The sequence below is a fragment of the Cyprinodon variegatus genome, unplaced genomic scaffold (genome assembly GCF_000732505.1).
Source record: "Cyprinodon variegatus isolate N-32 unplaced genomic scaffold, C_variegatus-1.0 Scaffold91, whole genome shotgun sequence".
In the NCBI taxonomy this organism is placed as follows: Eukaryota; Metazoa; Chordata; class Actinopteri; order Cyprinodontiformes; family Cyprinodontidae; genus Cyprinodon; species Cyprinodon variegatus.
In genome coordinates, this window is record NW_015150544.1 from 172,778 (window position 1) to 190,230 (window position 17,453).

Here is a 17,453-nt window from a genome sequence, read left to right on the forward strand (position 1 = left end):
TTATCCTGTGTTAGACCTTTTCTTTTTTAGTTGAATAATACAGAATGTACATCATATTAATTGTCCTCATCTTTTTCTTATCTAAATTTAGCTTTTCATGAAATGTCTGCCCTGCAAACTGCCTACTGTTCAGTTATATCTTCTTCCTCATACCACAAACTCTTGCACCATTAACTGACCTGATCCAATTGTAGTTAAACATGTGACCCATCTAATGGCCCTTAACTTGTCTCTTTATAGTTTGATTTATGGCCAACATGAAGCAAGCTTTTGCCCTTCTGAGGTCCTCTGACACACTGAGGACCTCCGAGAGAACCACAGCTCAGCTTTGCTCCACTAATCCAACCATGGAAATACAAGGCCATAAACCTTGAAGACCGACACTCTGAGGCTACAATCACACTAACTGCAAATGGTCTGAATTACCCACTTAACTGTGACAGAGTATCCCAACAGGACACTTAAATAAAAGAATATGGAGCAGTGACAGTATATCTGCATGCTAAGGCTCTTTACATTTGACAAGAGACCAAACCAACCTAAACAGTGCTGCACAAGACAAATGTGTAATCTCTTGCAAACTAAACTGCAAAACTCTAAAATCCATGGTTACCTACAGTGCAAAGATACACTGAAAATTTGTCCCATTTTCTCCACCAGTGCAACACCATTTAGATGTAGAAAGTTATTCTTTTGGGAGTTTACTTTTGTAAATTTTGCATGAATTCTTTTTTTTTAACTACTTCAGCAGATCTGGGGATACTTGTCTCTACTAGCTTAGCATTTCCATGGACTGATTGTTTGCTTATTGTTCTTCGTCAATGAGCTTAAGATTGGATGGAGCGCATCCGTTAACCTCAGCTTCGAAGTCTTGCCAAAGACTCTCATTTGGAAATATGCCTGGATTTTGACTCTACCTTTGTAACAAATCGTGGTTGGGTGATTTAAACCGTTCCTTTGTAGCTTTGGCTTTATCTTTGGTATTGTTTTTTTTTTTTTTTTTCTGCGAGGCAAGCCTCTAACCTAAATTCTTTGGACACCTCTAATAGATTTTCTTCAAGGATATCACTGTAAAAAGCTCCCATTATGTTCCCACCAACATAGTCTCCTAGTAATTACTGAAAAAAGCTCCCCTCAGGATAATCCTGTAATGATTAGAATGGTATTTCAGGAGTGCAACATTAATTTATCTCTACCAGCATACATTAAGTTTAGGTAAAATTTGGATTTCTGTCTCATTTCACAACAGCACCTCCGTCCACATGTTTGCTACAAGAATCGTGGGTTTCCCTGGGACTTTCTCTAAATTGCTTGTTTCTTGCCACACTTCTGTTAGGTGAAACGTGTGCAATGTCCATCTAACAGCTGTTTTGTGAACAGATATTCCCACCTCAGCAGTAAACATCTGTTGAGCTCCTCCAAAGTTAAGAGCCATTTGGCTGTCTAACTGTTTAAAGCTTGGGGAGACAATCATGTCTTAGCAGGTATGCAAATTGTGACCTATTATTTCAATTTTCTTTTGATTGATAGAACAAATCTATGTGGCCTTTTTTAAAGTTTGGGAAACTGTTTTATACTGTGCTGATTTGATCGTTGAAGTTTTAACAATTATGAACGACCTCTTGTCTAAAGAGGCCAAAGTAGTTGAAATTTTTGCCTTTACTAATTGAAGAAAATGGTTTCTAAGACCATGCATGCATTTTTTCAGATATAGACCAATACAACCTATCAATTAAAGCTAAGTTCATCTTTTGTATTTTAGATCTTGAACCTTTAGCTTCTCAATTTTGAATGTTTAAGAGAAAGAATAAGTATTCCATCAAATATTCAGGGATGACAAATATTTGCTTAATTTAAAATGAAAATGCATATTTATCTTCAGAGTATTTTAGTGTATTCACTAAAAATACTAAAAATACGTAGTATTCACACTCTTTAGTGTGAATAACACACACTTGAACAGCATTAGACTGGTTTAAATCTCATCGATCTGATTGATTTCAGTTTTTTCATATTCCAAATTCAAATCCTCCTTATGTTGATCCCTGCGGAGTATGACAGGGATCATCATGAGGGATTGGGAGCATATATATATATATATATATATATATATATGCTCCAAATCGTTAAAATTATTAGACAATATGGGATTTCCACTGTTATGCTGATGATACCTAGTTATATCTTTCTGTAAATCCAGATAAAGTTCACCAGGCCAGTCTTGAAGATATAAAACCTGGATGACTCTTATGATTGTTCCTTATGTTCCAAACAGAGCACTTCACTCTCAGTCTGCAGGTTTACTAGTGGTTCCTAGAATTTCTTAAAGTAGAATGGGAGGCAGATCTTTTAGTTATCAGGCTCCTCTCCTGTGGTACCAACTACCAGTTTTAGTCCGTGAGGCAGACACCCTGTCTACTTTTAAGGCTAGGCTTAAAACTTTCCTTTTTGATAAAGCTTATAGTTAGAGTGGCTCAGGTTATCCTGAGCTATCTCTATAGTTATGCTGCTGTTATGCGGCTTAGACTTCTGGAGGACATACGAATTCCTTTTTCATCATTCTGCTTCATTCTATCTCTATTCTCCCCATCTGCAGAATCTGTTAGGTCAATCTCTAACATCATGCTGTCTCTGCTTTTTTCATAGTAGCTGCGCCTCATCTGTTCCTGTTTGGCTGTGACACCACCCTGAAGAGAAATTTCAGTTGTGCTGCTGCCATCAACACCTTAGTTTATAGATGTTAGAGATCGGCCTGTTTTTTAGTGTAGTCCTGTTTCTCTGACTGCGGCTGGCTGGATGTGCTCTCTTCATCCTCTGACATTGGAGCTGGTTCGGAGCTTGTCTGCGGGTTTCCTGGATGGGCCGCCTTTTACAGTTGCTTTTTGTATCTCGGCTTCTGTCTTTTTGAACCCCAGTTGGCCTCAGTAGATGGCCGCTCACACTGGGCCTGGTTCTGCTGGAGGTTTCTTCCTGTTGAAAGGGAGTTTTCCTCTCCACTACAAACATGCTTAGTGCGAGTCGATGAGTTAATGCAATAAACTGGTTTTACTTGGATAGAAAACTTTTAATCAATTTGACTGTATGATCTGGTGAACTGTAAAGTGCCTTGAGATTACGTGTTGTGAACTGTCGCTATTGAAATAAACTGAATTGAATTGAAATATTGGTAATGAAACTTACCAGGGTTATTTATTTTTTAAATATAATAAGGCTGGTGCTAAACCTTCATAACACAGTGTTGAAAGAAAAATATTAAAAGACTAGTACTTATTTTAACTTTTGATTAGCAAAAAATTATAAAAAGAGATCTACTTCAACTCTGTTATTGAGTTCTCATACACTCTGGATCTTATAATGCCACAACAATGTATAAGTTCATAAAAAAACAAAGGCAAAAACAAAAAATAAAATATTTAAAGGATGAATCGAATTTTTATGACACTACAAGGAAACATTTAAGTCCATTTAACCATATGCTTGGAAAGTTCAGTTTAGGCAACTAGATGTCAAGTTTGCTAGAAGATGTTTCACCTCTCATCCAAGAGCAGGCATGTCCAAAGTTTGTACTCGAGGGCTACTGTGCTGCAGGTTTTAGATGTTTTCCTGCTCCACCACAACTGATTTCCATTTATTGCTGATTAACAGGCTTTTGCTGAACCCAATCATCATAATTAGCTTTGCAGGGAAGCAGGGTAACCTCTAAAGCCTGCAGGACAGCGGCCCTCGAGGACCGACCTTGGGCATGCCTGCCCAAGAGGAAGTGTGGCTCTCATCCCTCGGAGGGAGCGCTGGGGCTGAGCACAAGCTCAGACAAGGAGCCAAGCCCCCTTATAGACGGATCAGTGGATGTGCATGGTTGGAGGAGAATAGTCTACCATGTATTAAATCTGAAGTTCAATGTGTGTGACTACTTTTGCCAGGTACAGCACAAACAATTGTTATACCGGTATTTATATAACTTTTGTTTTCTTGCTTTTAAACAAAATGTGGTAACACAAATAAATGCTTAATTCACATACTTGTTTTCCTGTATCTGTATCCGGGTCCAGTACAGAGGCTTCATGGGACAGGCAGGCTCAATAGCAGGTTTCCTAGGAGCAGCATCAACTTTCATGGAGAACCCCCCCATTGGAGGTGGAGGTGGTGGTCCACAGCCTGGAGGAGGTGGAGGAGGAGGTGGACCTGCTCCAGGTAGGCCAGGAGGTGGAGGTGGTGGTGGGGGAACTCCAGTATGACCTGGCAAAGGGGGAGGAGGGGGTGGTGGTGGAACTCCAGCATGACCTGGCAAGGGGGGAGGAGGGGGTGGTGGTGGCAATGAGATGCCTGGTGGAGGTGGGGGAGGTGGAGGTGGGGGAGGAGGTGGTGTTGGTCCAGAAGTTCCTAATGCAGCTTCAGCTTTGAGGTTTAGTCCAATAGAATCTAAGTTAAGTTTTCCACATGTATTCTGACTTGGGCTTTGAGCAAGTTCCCCTCCATCCCCCTCTGGACTCCTAATGAAGGTCTCCCGGTCAGTTTGGATCCCCACAGTGCGACAGGTCTTAGGGGTCAAATCGTCTGAGGTGGACACAGCCACATCGCAGACAGGACTAAGATCCTGACCCACACTGTGCAGCTTTTCCTTTCGCAGCTTAGCAATGGCTCCCTCCAGCTGTGATATTGAGACAGCATGCTCACCTCGAAGTTGGAAGATTTTAAGCTCAAAGTCAGACTGTAAAAACAGAAAGCCAGACATAAAACGATTACAGAGTGGTTCAAACTACAGCATCATGTAATAAAACCCTATCAAAGAGTGGACAGTGTTTTTCTTGGACTGTACACAGATTACAGTGTATACTTACTCCTAAAGGAGCCCTTGAAAAAGATTAATCTCTAACTGAACAATAACAATGATGTAATTATAAACTTTCCCCAGCTAAATGTTTTCCTAATCTTACAATAACTTCTGAGTCAAGTGAAATCTTGTAACTCCAGTTTTTCATCTGGTATTTCAAACAATGAAAAGTATACCAGTTACACTACAGCAATAATCTTAAAGAAAAAAGCTTTGGTAATAAATCCTCAACATGTTCTCTGTTAACTGCCGTCATATAAAATATAGGTATTCACACCCTCATTTGTGGCTTCACTAGGGAAAATGCATATCTGCAAATGATGCAACACCCAAAAACAATGAAAAAAAAAAACCTTCCTGGTTAGTTAGGTTCCTGTTTAAGTTGGCAGAATGAAAACACCTGGTAAAGATGTTTCAAATCTACAGCCCTAAAAATACGTTTCCAACTTTTTAGAGATTTTTTGAGAGGATTTATGAGAGGCTGAGCAGACAAGAAGAAAACAGAAAGCCATTAAAAATCTATGAATGGGAAAAGAATAACAATATTTTATTGTGTAAAATGGGCAATTTGGAGAAAGGTTGGTAAAAATCAATCATTTCAATTTCTAAAATGCACCACATTAAAAAATGTAAACGCTTCAGAAAAATAATTCAAACTGTTAGCTGAAACACTTAAGTACCACTCAATTTATTTCACATAATTTTAACCAACCACAAGAAAAATCCCACTAAGGTTTATTTGCTCTTTTGCAATGGGTGCCCTACAGAATAATGAAGGGTACCGTAATAAAGAGTTTAATAAAATAAAGTCTATCAATCTAAATTGAATATATTAAAATTTAGATTATTTATCATTTAACACTTAGTTTCAAAGGGGTGCTCTATAAAAGTATTTTAAAAAATGAGGAAAAAAAACCCTTTCCATCCAAACATAAACATATATAAAATTCCAAGACTGCAGCATGTCTGAACATTTAGTGTTCCTTCAGCGCCATCTGGTGGTCAAAATCATCAGCTGCTAAAATAAGCATAAAACTACTCATAATTAAAAGTATAGTGGAAAATGTTCTTTTTCCAGGTGGATCAACACAATAAGTGGTCCTCCTAATTGTCAATCATTCTGGTAATATGTTTACAAAAGTTCCTTTTAAACTAAGTAACTTTTAAACAGAGTGTGTACGAGGAGAAATGTGCTCTCACACGCATCTAATATGCGTTCCCTCTCAGGAGCGGGTACAGGGTTGTGCATGTGCTTTTTTTAAAAAGTGGAGAGGGCGGGTCTTTTGAAAAATTGGCTATAATCCTCCACTATACCTTAAAATTGGTGTTTAGTTGTGTTATATGTAGAACTGATGGTACAAATGTGCAGGAAATCCTCACATTTGAATATTTTAGGCCACAATTTAGATATTCAAGTCCATCTGGACAAATACCAATGTCACTGAAAGGTTTAGTTCATTAGTCCACTTAAGAAGCGGTTTATTTCCCACAGTTAAATTAGTTGAGCGTTTTCTGACCAGAATTAAGCCTCTCAAAACAAGTAAGAAAACCCTTTTTACTTTTTAAATCTAATATGATTGCGACACAAATATGGAGATGACTGTAGATGTCAACAAAACATTCATTGATAATATTAAGATGGACGGTAAAATTCAAAATGTATGGCTAAAGAAGCAGATTGTTCATAGTGTTTTTTTCCAAGCCTATAAACTAAGGTTAATTGTCATTAAGAAATATACAAAATGCTGAGTTTTTTAAATGTAAGGAACTAGTTTTTTTGTTAGTTTTTAGTCATAGTCATCAAAATATTTGAGAAAAATAAATCCTGCTGTCAGCAACAAATCTATAAAAATTCTAATGATACTTTTTGTACTGTTTTTGTACTGTACTTGCAATTGAGGTCTTGTCTGGTGCATGATATTTCTTTTTAGCTTACATCAGTAACCGTAAACTTACATGCATCCTCTCCAGCTCCTCCTTGCACTCCCTTTTCAGCTGCAAGAGAGCAGCCTGGTGCTCTGAAATTTGGATGAAAACAAAGAAACTTCAATTATTTCCCTTTTTTTTTTTTTTTTATACATATTTAAAACAAATAGTTACAGTTGTGTTTATAAAATTAGCAATATATTGTGAAGAGCCAATAAGCCATTAAATAAAAAAAGCAACAGACGTACGGATCCATGCCAGAAAAGAGATTTAGACAGCTCCACAGATAGGTTCTAAAGTAAACTGCTTGGTAAATGAAACAAGTTTACAGCTGGAAATTAAACATGAATACCCTCTGAAGTCAGAATCGCATCTTGTAAAATATAATCTAATCAGAGGTGTGTAGAGTACCCCAAAATAAGAGCAGAACTATTTCCTCATATTTTTCCTAAAGTAAAAAGTAGCTTTTAAAGAAATGACAAACAAATTAAAAACGATTTTGGTAAGAAGGCCACTTAAGTACTGAAAAACTGATTTACTGTCTATCCATGAAGATAACAACTGATTTAATATTTCACAAAATTATAAGTATAGGTTAAATGACATTATATACTGTTTACTGTATTTTCACTCAGCCTTCAAATGACTTGACAGACACAGCAGGTGGAAATAAATAATTAAATTAAATAATTAACCAATCAGCCTTCAGTACAAAAAAGAAGAAAACGAGTCTCTCATTGGTGCAAATTTCTTTAAAACAAAATTCTTTCATGAAGTGAAGTTACTCAAAACAGATGGAGTAGCCAGAAATTTTACTTAACAGTAGTGATACTCAATCATATTTTTAGGAAAAAGCGTAATGCCGTTAAACTAGTTCTAAAAGTAATTCTTTTTAAAAGTTTACACAAGTAAATGTAACCGAGTAACTGTAACTAGTTACTACTCACATCTAAATCTCATACATAATCCCCAAGCTTAGGATCCAATATTTTTGTAAAATGCTTATTTAATAATAATAATAATACATTTTATTTGTATTGCACTTTACATTTAAAAAAAATCTCAAAGTGCTAAAAATGTTTGTAAAAATGTTCCCTTTATCTTTTAATGTATAAAAATTGCCACAATCTATTAACTAATATTGCTAATACTAATGTAGCTACCAATAAAAGAATAAAAACATTTTTTGTTTGCTGATTTGTAAATAGAACATGCTGTCATCTGGGGTGTCATCATCCCCAGATTCAAGCTCCAACTTTAAAAAAAGATTAGCTATTTAATTAATAAAGCATTACAGCTTAAATCTATTCTTCTGTTTTTTTAATTTATATAAACTAATTAAAAGTGATTTTAACAAAAAAAATAAATAAAAATAAGAGTGTATATGTACACTCTTATCCACATATGATCTAGGTGTTCTAATAAATTAACTTTTGTATGACTAAAACAGCTTTGCTTTTTGTCTTTGATATCTTCAGCTCTTGTCTATTTGAGTTACTATTTTTCTATTAAACATGCATCTTTTTGTTTATTTGCTTTATAATTCAGGGTATAGATGTCTGAGTTAGAAGATCAATAGTTCATCATTTATTAATACATAACCATGCTCTGGCACTATTTTTATCTGCATATCACAGTCTGAGTTCTGATACTCTTTCATATGAGAACAGAACTGAAAAATAGAATACAGATCACTAAAACAAATTTTTTCATCTTAATCTATTATTCTAACATCTGCAACACAGAGAACACTGTGCTGCAATTGGGCCATTGTGTTTCTTTTTTCTCTAATCAGCCATTGCTTATTGGCTTCAAGCAAAGCTTTATAATGCATAACTGAATCTGCCATGTGTGCTTTCAACTCATTTGTTTCACGATGTACTTTTAGTAGCCAATATTCCACTAGCTTCAAATAGGCTGCATTGTAGGGATCTAAAGTAGAAACCACAATTAGAGCAGCAACAACCTCAGCGCAATCTTTAATGGATTTTTTAATGATTTATTTGTATCCAGATGATTCTTTCTAAGCTTTTTAATAACATAAACTTAAAGTGCTTCAGGATTAGATTATGAATGCTCATCTTTCACTTAAAGTATTTTCCTCTAAAGACTTGTTCAAATTACCCAGACTTCATATGCTTTAATTGTAGCTCTACTGGCTGGTATCCCTCAAGTCAATCAGTGTGAGGTGTGTCCTTGTTAAAGCTTAAAAGGGATGATCCACTGCCAACATTCCTAATTTTAAAACAAACAAAGGCATCATTGCCTCACCCAACAACTCTTAAGTTCTTACCTGCCTCTGTGTACTTAAGCCCCACCTTCTCCTCCTCATCTTTGGGTTTGGGTGGAGGCCACACAGCATGAAGACGGCCCGGAGTCCGGTCCTCACTGTCTGTTGGAGAGACCTCTGTCTGTATAACAAATACAAGCAAAAACTGATTAACCAATGCCATTTAAAGTAAAGAAATCTATAAAATGTACATTTAGATGCAGTGAGGACATACAGTAGCCTCCGTAGAGCTTGTAACATCTTTGCCAGGACTCTTAGCAGTTCGCTCAAAAATTAACCGCAGATTTTCCTTGTCGCTTTTAATTTTTTTCTTCACTGCCTCAATGTCAACGTCTTCCCCTTTATCAGTTTTGATCTTTGGGCCAAAGATGTTTTTAAAGGTCTCGTAAGCTATATCTGAGGTTTTCTTTTTTTCTGGTGGGGACTTTAGAGTTTCTAGTCCAGTTTTGCTCTCCCCAGAAGTGTCTTCTCCTTTTTCAGATTGTTTTTTACCTTCCATGTCTCCTTCCTTTCCATCATTTGACTTTTTAGTGTCATCATGGTTGTCCGAGGTAAGGCGCTGAGTAAGCTGTCCCTTTGCAGTGCTTTTAGATGTTATCAGTGATTTGGGCTCATTGGGCTTTTTGATACTGGAGCTCGTCCTCTGTTCAGGGAAAAGCTTGGCTTTGTTTACTGTTTTCTTGAGGCTAAGGAGAGCCAAATCAGCATCCTTCTCCCTTTGCTTGATCTCTGACACAACCTCCCTCTCATCTCCTACTGCTCCTTTCTTTAGCACTCGAACACCACTGAACAGAGCTGGCATCTGAAAGGAGGATGGGGAAGAGAGCTGTGTCCCCCTGGGTGGGGAGACAGAGCTAGAGGCGGCGGCAGCAGATGAAAGTGGTGATGCTGCTTGTAGCGTCTTTGAATCAGCTGTCCGCTTTGCAGATGAGCTGACAGATGGCTCACTGATGCCTGTAGAGTCTGATGGTCCTTTGGACCCTGAAAGGGTCAAATTAAGTGCCTTCTCTGGTTTGGGAGATGACTGGACTGATTCGGGAATCTTATTAGGTTTGGGCTCCTCAGCTTTTTCCATGTTTTCCGGAGGTTTTGTCGGCAAGACCCCATCATCATTATTAACAGTTGTTTGTAATATCTGATTGCCAGAAATTACAGAAGGAACAGGCTGAGAACAATCTATGCTATCATACTCATCATTTACTTCTGATTCAACTGCTACATTCAAATTAGTATTATCCTTAGTAGGTTCTGTAGAAGGACTATGCTTGGAATCAACTCCATCTTCCTTCTTAGATACTGACGATCCAGCTGATGGCCTAGATTTACCCCTGCGACCAAGCCTGCTAGAATTTAAAATGGCTTCTATGGTTGATCTATCTCTAAAACCATGCGTTCTAAAAACTGGTATTTGTGGCTCATTCTCTTTCTTGTTTCCCTTTGCAGCACTGCCTCCTTCGGATAGGGGAGCCTTTGAGGAAACATCAATCTTCTCAGGTAAACCTTTACTGCTTTTTGGCGTCTCATCCTCCTCATTGTCTGTGTCACTATGCGTTTCTACCCTTGTCACTTGTACAAGATCCAAATCAGAGACTTTTGGGGCTCCTTCCATCTGTTCATGAGCCGTTTTGATTGAGGACTCGGTCTCCTGGAGTGCTCCATCACTATTACATTGACAAGCATCGGTGTCTCCATCTGGCAGTTCCTTAAAAGACGTCAACACAGGAGTATCAGAAGAATGATCCCGCATGAATAAGTTGTTGAAAACATTCAACATGGAATTAGAGGATTGCTTCTTTTGTTCGTCCAGGTTATCACTTTCACTCGCCATTTGTGCTTCCCGAAAGTTGTATTTTGAGTTTCCCTTGAAAAGATTTCTCTTCCAACCTGTGGTTATTCACGCCGCTTCAATTTCGCCACTAAAGCTCTCTAAAAACAAAAGGCCTTTGTACAGATAAACCTCTCACACTTCTCTAACCCTCTCCAGTAAGAAGGTTAAATGACATCTGCACAGGTCGCTTATACTTGGTTTTCATAATATGACATGAGGACAAGTCTTGGCTGCATGTTGTCAACATTACAGTTAAGTCTTCTCCCAGCATATGAGGTTCCCACGAGACATCCAGTGTAGTCAAGCTGTTCGACAACTCGAAACCTGCCCTGCTGTCATGAGTCCGGTACAGCTGGAGAACAGAGTTCACCTGACTTTTAACAGAAGTAGTCCAAACACTTGGGAAGGTTTTAGCGAAATATTCCACAAAGATGGTTGTTGTACTTCCCTGTGTGGCAGTGTGAAGTCCTGGCGCTTCTATTTTGAGCCTTTTTGAGTCAAACTGTATGTGGTAATGTGTGAGAAAACTTCCTCAAGTTGGGAGCAAAAAGGAATTTCACTGGTCTGCCGAGTCTGGGCACACCTCCTTTAGATCCCTCCCTTTCTGGGAGGGATTCTTTAGAAGCCACTCACAACAGGTGTCTGGTTACCTCTACCCTACTTCCTTAAAGGAAACAGAGCCAGCAGAAAAGGAGCTTGTGGTCAGGTAGAGGTTTGGTTTTCTGTAAAGCAGCATTACACAATAAAGTGGGAAGCTGCAGCAACACTGGACTTAATATGGTGGTGGTGATTAGGCAGCAACCTGCTGGCCACAGCCAGCTTGATTCTAATATGCTAAGAGGCTAAAATGTGATTATAAGCCTAAGCAGCTAAACAACAATAAAAAAAGACATATTAGCTCTCCTACCTTCACAGTTAGAGTGAACATGTGTTCCACACTGAGGCAATTTAAGAAAATACAATTCAGCTGCTATGAAATGGATTTAAAGAAACATAAAATTACTAATATGCTGCTAGCTGTAGTAAGAATACTAATAAATTTAAATGTACTTTTTAAATTATAGTAGGAACTCTACCAAGTTGTATTCATCACATAGATTTATAGTTGAGGATTAAAGTTGGCACAGAAGTTTAAACTGGTTGCCTTTAGCAACCAAAGGTCATTCTTCCTGGAAGCAACTGCAAGATAGAATACTATGAAATAAACACTGGGAACAACATGCTTAAAGTTAAGCTTTGGAAAAATCTTTTGTTTCTCAAATACTGAGATACAACTCAAAAGATTCCACTAATAAGCAATGATCTCCCAGAAAAAGATTTTGGTGGAAAAAAACTAAATATTCAACTGAAGGCTCTGTTAGGAATATACCATGCAGAGAATACTGTTTGCCTCTTTAAAGATTTCTTGATTTTATGTTTTTTGTTTGTTTTAACCTCAGTAATTTTAAAGCAGATTTTAATATTAGCTGAAAGATAAATATGACTTTTTTTTGTTAAATATGATTAATCAGGAAAAAAGCTGAAAATTCAAGCAAGCCTTTTAAAAAGTAAACCCCTCTAAACCTATTTTTAACTGGTTGTACCTTCCTTGGTAGAAAAAGCTGTCATCAAATGAGTGTGACAGCTTACCATAAATATTTCATGTGACTGTGCAACTGTTAGATTTTTTTTTTATTCTTGCATTATTGCTTTTTTTAGCAACATTGGGAGGTTATGACTTTAGGCTAGGTCCGTCCATGAAATCATTTTATTTATTGACACATTTTAAGGGTGGACTTCCTGACGCTCTCATGGCAAATAGGTCCCAAAGCAGCCTCTTGCATAAGCAGGCTTATGCTTGATTGCCATGATGATAATGATGTTCTTTTTCTGAAATGCTGTTAGGTTTATGTTAGCTTTATTATTTTAGATAGGTCATAGATAAATCAATTAGGACTGAAACAATTAATCAGATCAATTTTCTTTTAAATTTAGTAATCAATTAATCGTTACCTGGAGTATAGAAAGTCTAAATGTGTTCATAGCTGACAGAGCAGTGTTCTGAGAGAAGCAATTATTCTTAAATTGTAAATTTAAAAAAAGTAAACATTTTGCATTTAAGACAAAAGTTTTTGTCTGTCAATATTCAGGTGAAACAATATTTTTTTTCACCTGGTTTTATTTAGTAAAAAGTCTTCTTCATGGAACCTTTCGCTATCTGATTATTAATCGATTAATTAAAAAAATTATCAACAGATTAATTAATTAGTTGCAGCCCTAAAATCATTTACACCTTTGAAGACTGCATGTATGTTATGAATGCTACCTTTGATCTATCTGTAATTGTTAAAGTGGCTGTTCACTCCTCCCTCCCCCTGAACATTTCTATGTAGCATTACATTAGAATATTTTATGTACAGCTGTACTGGAAATAAATTAAAAAGAGGGCTTGTAACATGTAAATAGTGAGATAGCTGCTGCCTTTTTTTTGACAATTTACTAATCATGCACAACATTCACTTGCTTCTGGTATGTCAACCAATTGTGCCTGCAGTCAGGGCAGTTCAGGTGTCTCAGGGAAAACAATGCATAGCCTTTGCAGACACGAAAACGCGCCTAATTCCACACCCAGAGAATCTGCCACAGGAATGGGAGCAGTCAGCTAGACAGCGTGATGGAATCTGAACAGACTAAAATAGATGGAAAACTTTTCTATGAGATGATTTAGGCAACAGTATTGTATATTTTTACTTAACAGAAGTTTCTGGCCTAAATGATCTAAAGTCTAACATGTACATTTACAATACTGCAGGGCAAATACATTGATAGTCTAGTCAACAACAATGATAATAATATTTAGGAAAAGACATATTATTAAGGCATTAAAAAACTGCTTATAAAGTTAGGAAAGATTTTCTTTTTACTCTGAAGCTAAGAGTTTCCCAAACCTTTGCTTTAGGATTGGGTCTCAAGACCAGAATTTATGACCCTCTAATCCATTCCTAATGACTTATAATCAGCCAGCCGAATGCACCAATGAAGGCTAATCCCCATGAATTTCACGAGGTGGAAGAACAGTCATGTGTTTTTTTTGTTGCTTATTTCTGAAGAACTCTCACCGTGCACTCTAGTTTGGGGTAGTAGGGCGTGTCCCCAATGATGTCATCCTCGGGAGGCGTGATACGGAGAAATTCAAGGTGGTTGGGGCGAGAAACAGAGGAGGGGACCTCCTGTGGGTCATCGCCATCCAGCATCCAGATATCATCCTGACGTAGGAGGAATTCTTCTACCGAAATAAAACAAACAGTGTCAGGATTACAATTGCACCATCGTGTGTCGCTTCAAAGCATCAGTGATAAAATGCATAAGCCAAGCTGCATATACTGTAAAGTGGCCTCTCCAAGTTATTCTATTACCCAGTCTTCATATCTAACCAAAATACCAAACAGAATTAAAGCATTAATCTGAATCTTTAGGCATCAATACGCAGCAGGGAAATATAAACAAACAAGTAAAAACCCTTACTCAAAAGCTCCAGGCCACTGAACTATTAAATATATTGAATATTACTGTATAATATTTCCTTTAATTGATTATTTGTCTATTACAACATAAATAAAAAATGTACAAATTACCTTACATTTAAGTCTTACATTCAGTAGTAAACCTTAGTCCCAATCAGCTTGACTTAGATTTGATTTAAGTAGGGAAATACTGCCCCCTCCTGACTATGGTAGGTGCATTACAATAATGAAGCCAAAAATTCATTTTTTCACATTTCTAGGGGGAACTTAACCTTTTTTGTGATCCAAAATAAGACACCATCTCAAAAAAACTTTAACTTTTAACTTGTGAATTAATTGGAATCAAAATGAAACAATTTAGTGGGTAAAACAACCGCAGAAATTATGTGGTTGCATATGTTTGTATGACTACTATAAGGATCTAGCCTGTTTTAGGAACTTACCAATACTTTGGTAAGTTCAATTTTTCATCTGTGATCTTTAGCGGAAGTGTTATTTGTGTCCATAGCATCTGATGCCATGAAATTCTGTCCAACTGGTTAAACTTCACATTAGCATTTAAAATGTAAGATCATAACATTTGGGATATATTGAACAACAATTACTTTACTTTAAAATAGCCCTCTGCATCATGAATACTACATACGTGATTGACACTCTAATGAAACCAGGCTTAAATTTTTTTTAAGTGCAATTGAAAAAATATGATTGCTGCAAAAATAATGCCATAAATGCCACAAAACATGATTATGCAGTACCATAATAGTTTGGGGTTACTTTAATCAACTGTTCCAAAAATAGTCAATGTTGAAACATATCCTTGAGGCTTCTGCAAGAGAGCTAAAGATGGATTATTTTCTCCATGACAAAGACACAATAAGTAGAACAAAAGAATGGCTGTATCAGGGGAAAAACGAGAAAAAGAGAGGTTAAGGCATAGCCCACTACTTAATTTGATTAAACAATCTGTGGGGAGAGAAGAACAGTACTGAGCATATAGGGCAAGACTGCAAGCTGAGACCGCAACACAAAAAGAATGTGTTTGTGATTAATTTAATTAGGGCTTCAACACAGTATTAAACTAAGAGGGTCCAAACTTGAGGGGTAAAAAGAAAGAAAAATATCAATCTGTGACCTAAATTTCCTGCAGATGAAACTAAACATCTTTCTACCTCCCTGTTCAATAATATAAAAAGGTATCCCCTACAGTATATGCAATAAGTGTTGTATCCTTGAAGAGGCTATACAGTAATAGATAACTTTAACACAGCATACAACTATGAAGACAAGTCATCTTGAATACAGTATATCCCCCAGAGTCTTGTCTTAATATCTTAATATGAACAGATAAATTCATGGAAAAAAGCAGAGAGGTTAACAGGAACACTTAAACATACTCATTCAGAGACAACTGTGATGAGCCACGTGGAGCTTTAACTGCGGTGGGGAAAAACAGCAGGATAAGATTAATAACTTTTCATTATCATAATGCTATGCAGCTCAGTTCTGCAGTGCAAACTGCTGACTGTTGTTTGGAATGGTTCCAGAAGCAGTGTTAAGCCCACTATGGGCGAAGTGCAGAGAGTACGGATCAAAAACGACTCTCCACAATTTCTAGTCCCTGTAGAGGACTTATCACTAGGATTTTATCCACCTGCTGCATATATGAAATTGGTTTGATATATCTTCCTTTATTTTTAGTTATGTATGCTTCATGAAAAAAATTTTAACCCACTAAATCCTATATGTTAATCTCATGGCTTGAAGGTCACTTTCGAAAGGCCACAGCAAATTATTTGGTCCTTAAGAGTCTAAGAAGGCTTATCATGTCAAAAAGTAGACTTAAACCAATGACAGCCTCGCTTTGATAGCACTGCTCAGAGGTAATGGTGCCTGTATCCTGTCCATGTTTGGGAGAACTACCTGTGCTAATAGAAGTGTTCAGAATTGAACAAGATCAAGCACAGGTTTAAAGGAATGCAAATCTCAACAAACTGCTGGATACCATTGTTTTAAGAATGAATCTGTTTTCAAAAGTTTTAACAGGAATAATATATCTAAATGAAATAAAGACCAGACCCTCCAAGACCAAGACCAAGTGTTTATGATTTAGATATTTAAGGATATTTGTGCACCAAGAAGTGCAAATAAAAATAATGGAACAATGCTTAATTAAACTACAAATTACTTTTTGCTATTAAACACATACTCATCATAAGAAATTAATAATCAAGATAATAAATGCAGACATACATAGATACAAAAACCATTAGACCCAATATAATCTGATAGTGATAATGAGATTAAGCCTCTCGAGACATTGAACCATTTTGCCAAATTGCTTCAATGATCCCCACAGTTCATGACGCTTCATGTGCACATGTCACCACCTACTGGTACAATGCATAACTACAGTTAGTAATATAATTGTAATTTTTTGCAATTGTTTTTTACAATTGGTTCCATACTACAGGGGGTACTTTAAAACCTACCTAGACTAACTGTCAAGGTTTGGTGGAGGTTTTTGAGGACCCAAATGTAGAGATGAGGAGGCATATAAGATTAAGTTTGTAGAATTAATGGAAAGTTCCAGAGTAAATGGAGGTAAAAAAAAACAAACAAATTAAAAATACAGTAAAGCAAAAATCCAGGAGATGCCAGGGAGAAAAAAAATACACAGGGAGCCAAGCAACAATATAGCAACAACAAACCAGCAATGAGGAACTGCAGAGGTGGTGTATATATGAGGAACAGAACAAAGAATAGAAGAATCTGGAACAGGTGTGGATAGAAGTAACTAGAAGGGAGTCAAGGGAAAGGAAAAGGAAACAAGGGAGCAACAGAGAGTAACACAAAAACAAAACACTGCCAGAAAACAACTAAAAAGACACAAAGTTATAAAGAAAAAAAAAATCTAAAAAAAGGGCAGAACCCTGATACCAACCTCAAAAAAACATTTAAAATGGTATATGGGAAATATCTTCATTTTCATTATTGCAATGCTCTTAGTAAGTATATATATATATATATATATATATATATATATATATATATATATATATATATATATATATA

The 17,453-nt window shown here is 36.7% G+C and overlaps 1 protein-coding gene across 3 annotated transcripts in view; it reads right to left on the reverse strand.

Moving 5' to 3' along the window:
* Nucleotides 1–17,453, reverse strand: part of fmn1 (formin 1) — a 75,088-nt gene that overhangs the window by 43,005 nt on the left and 14,630 nt on the right. Inside the window, exons 2-5 of one of the 3 annotated variants that reach the window (XM_015373752.1) lie at nt 13,974–14,137; nt 9,051–9,168; nt 6,788–6,849; nt 4,020–4,708 (exon numbers count right to left, since the gene is read on the reverse strand). In XM_015373752.1, coding sequence (XP_015229238.1) covers nt 4,020–4,708; nt 6,788–6,849; nt 9,051–9,168; nt 13,974–14,137 — 1,033 coding nt within the window. Of the gene's footprint in view, nt 1–4,019; nt 4,709–6,787; nt 6,850–9,050; nt 9,169–9,261; nt 11,414–13,973; nt 14,141–17,453 lie in introns of those variants that run through there. The other 2 variants (XM_015373751.1, XM_015373753.1) reach the window with 2 other exon arrangements.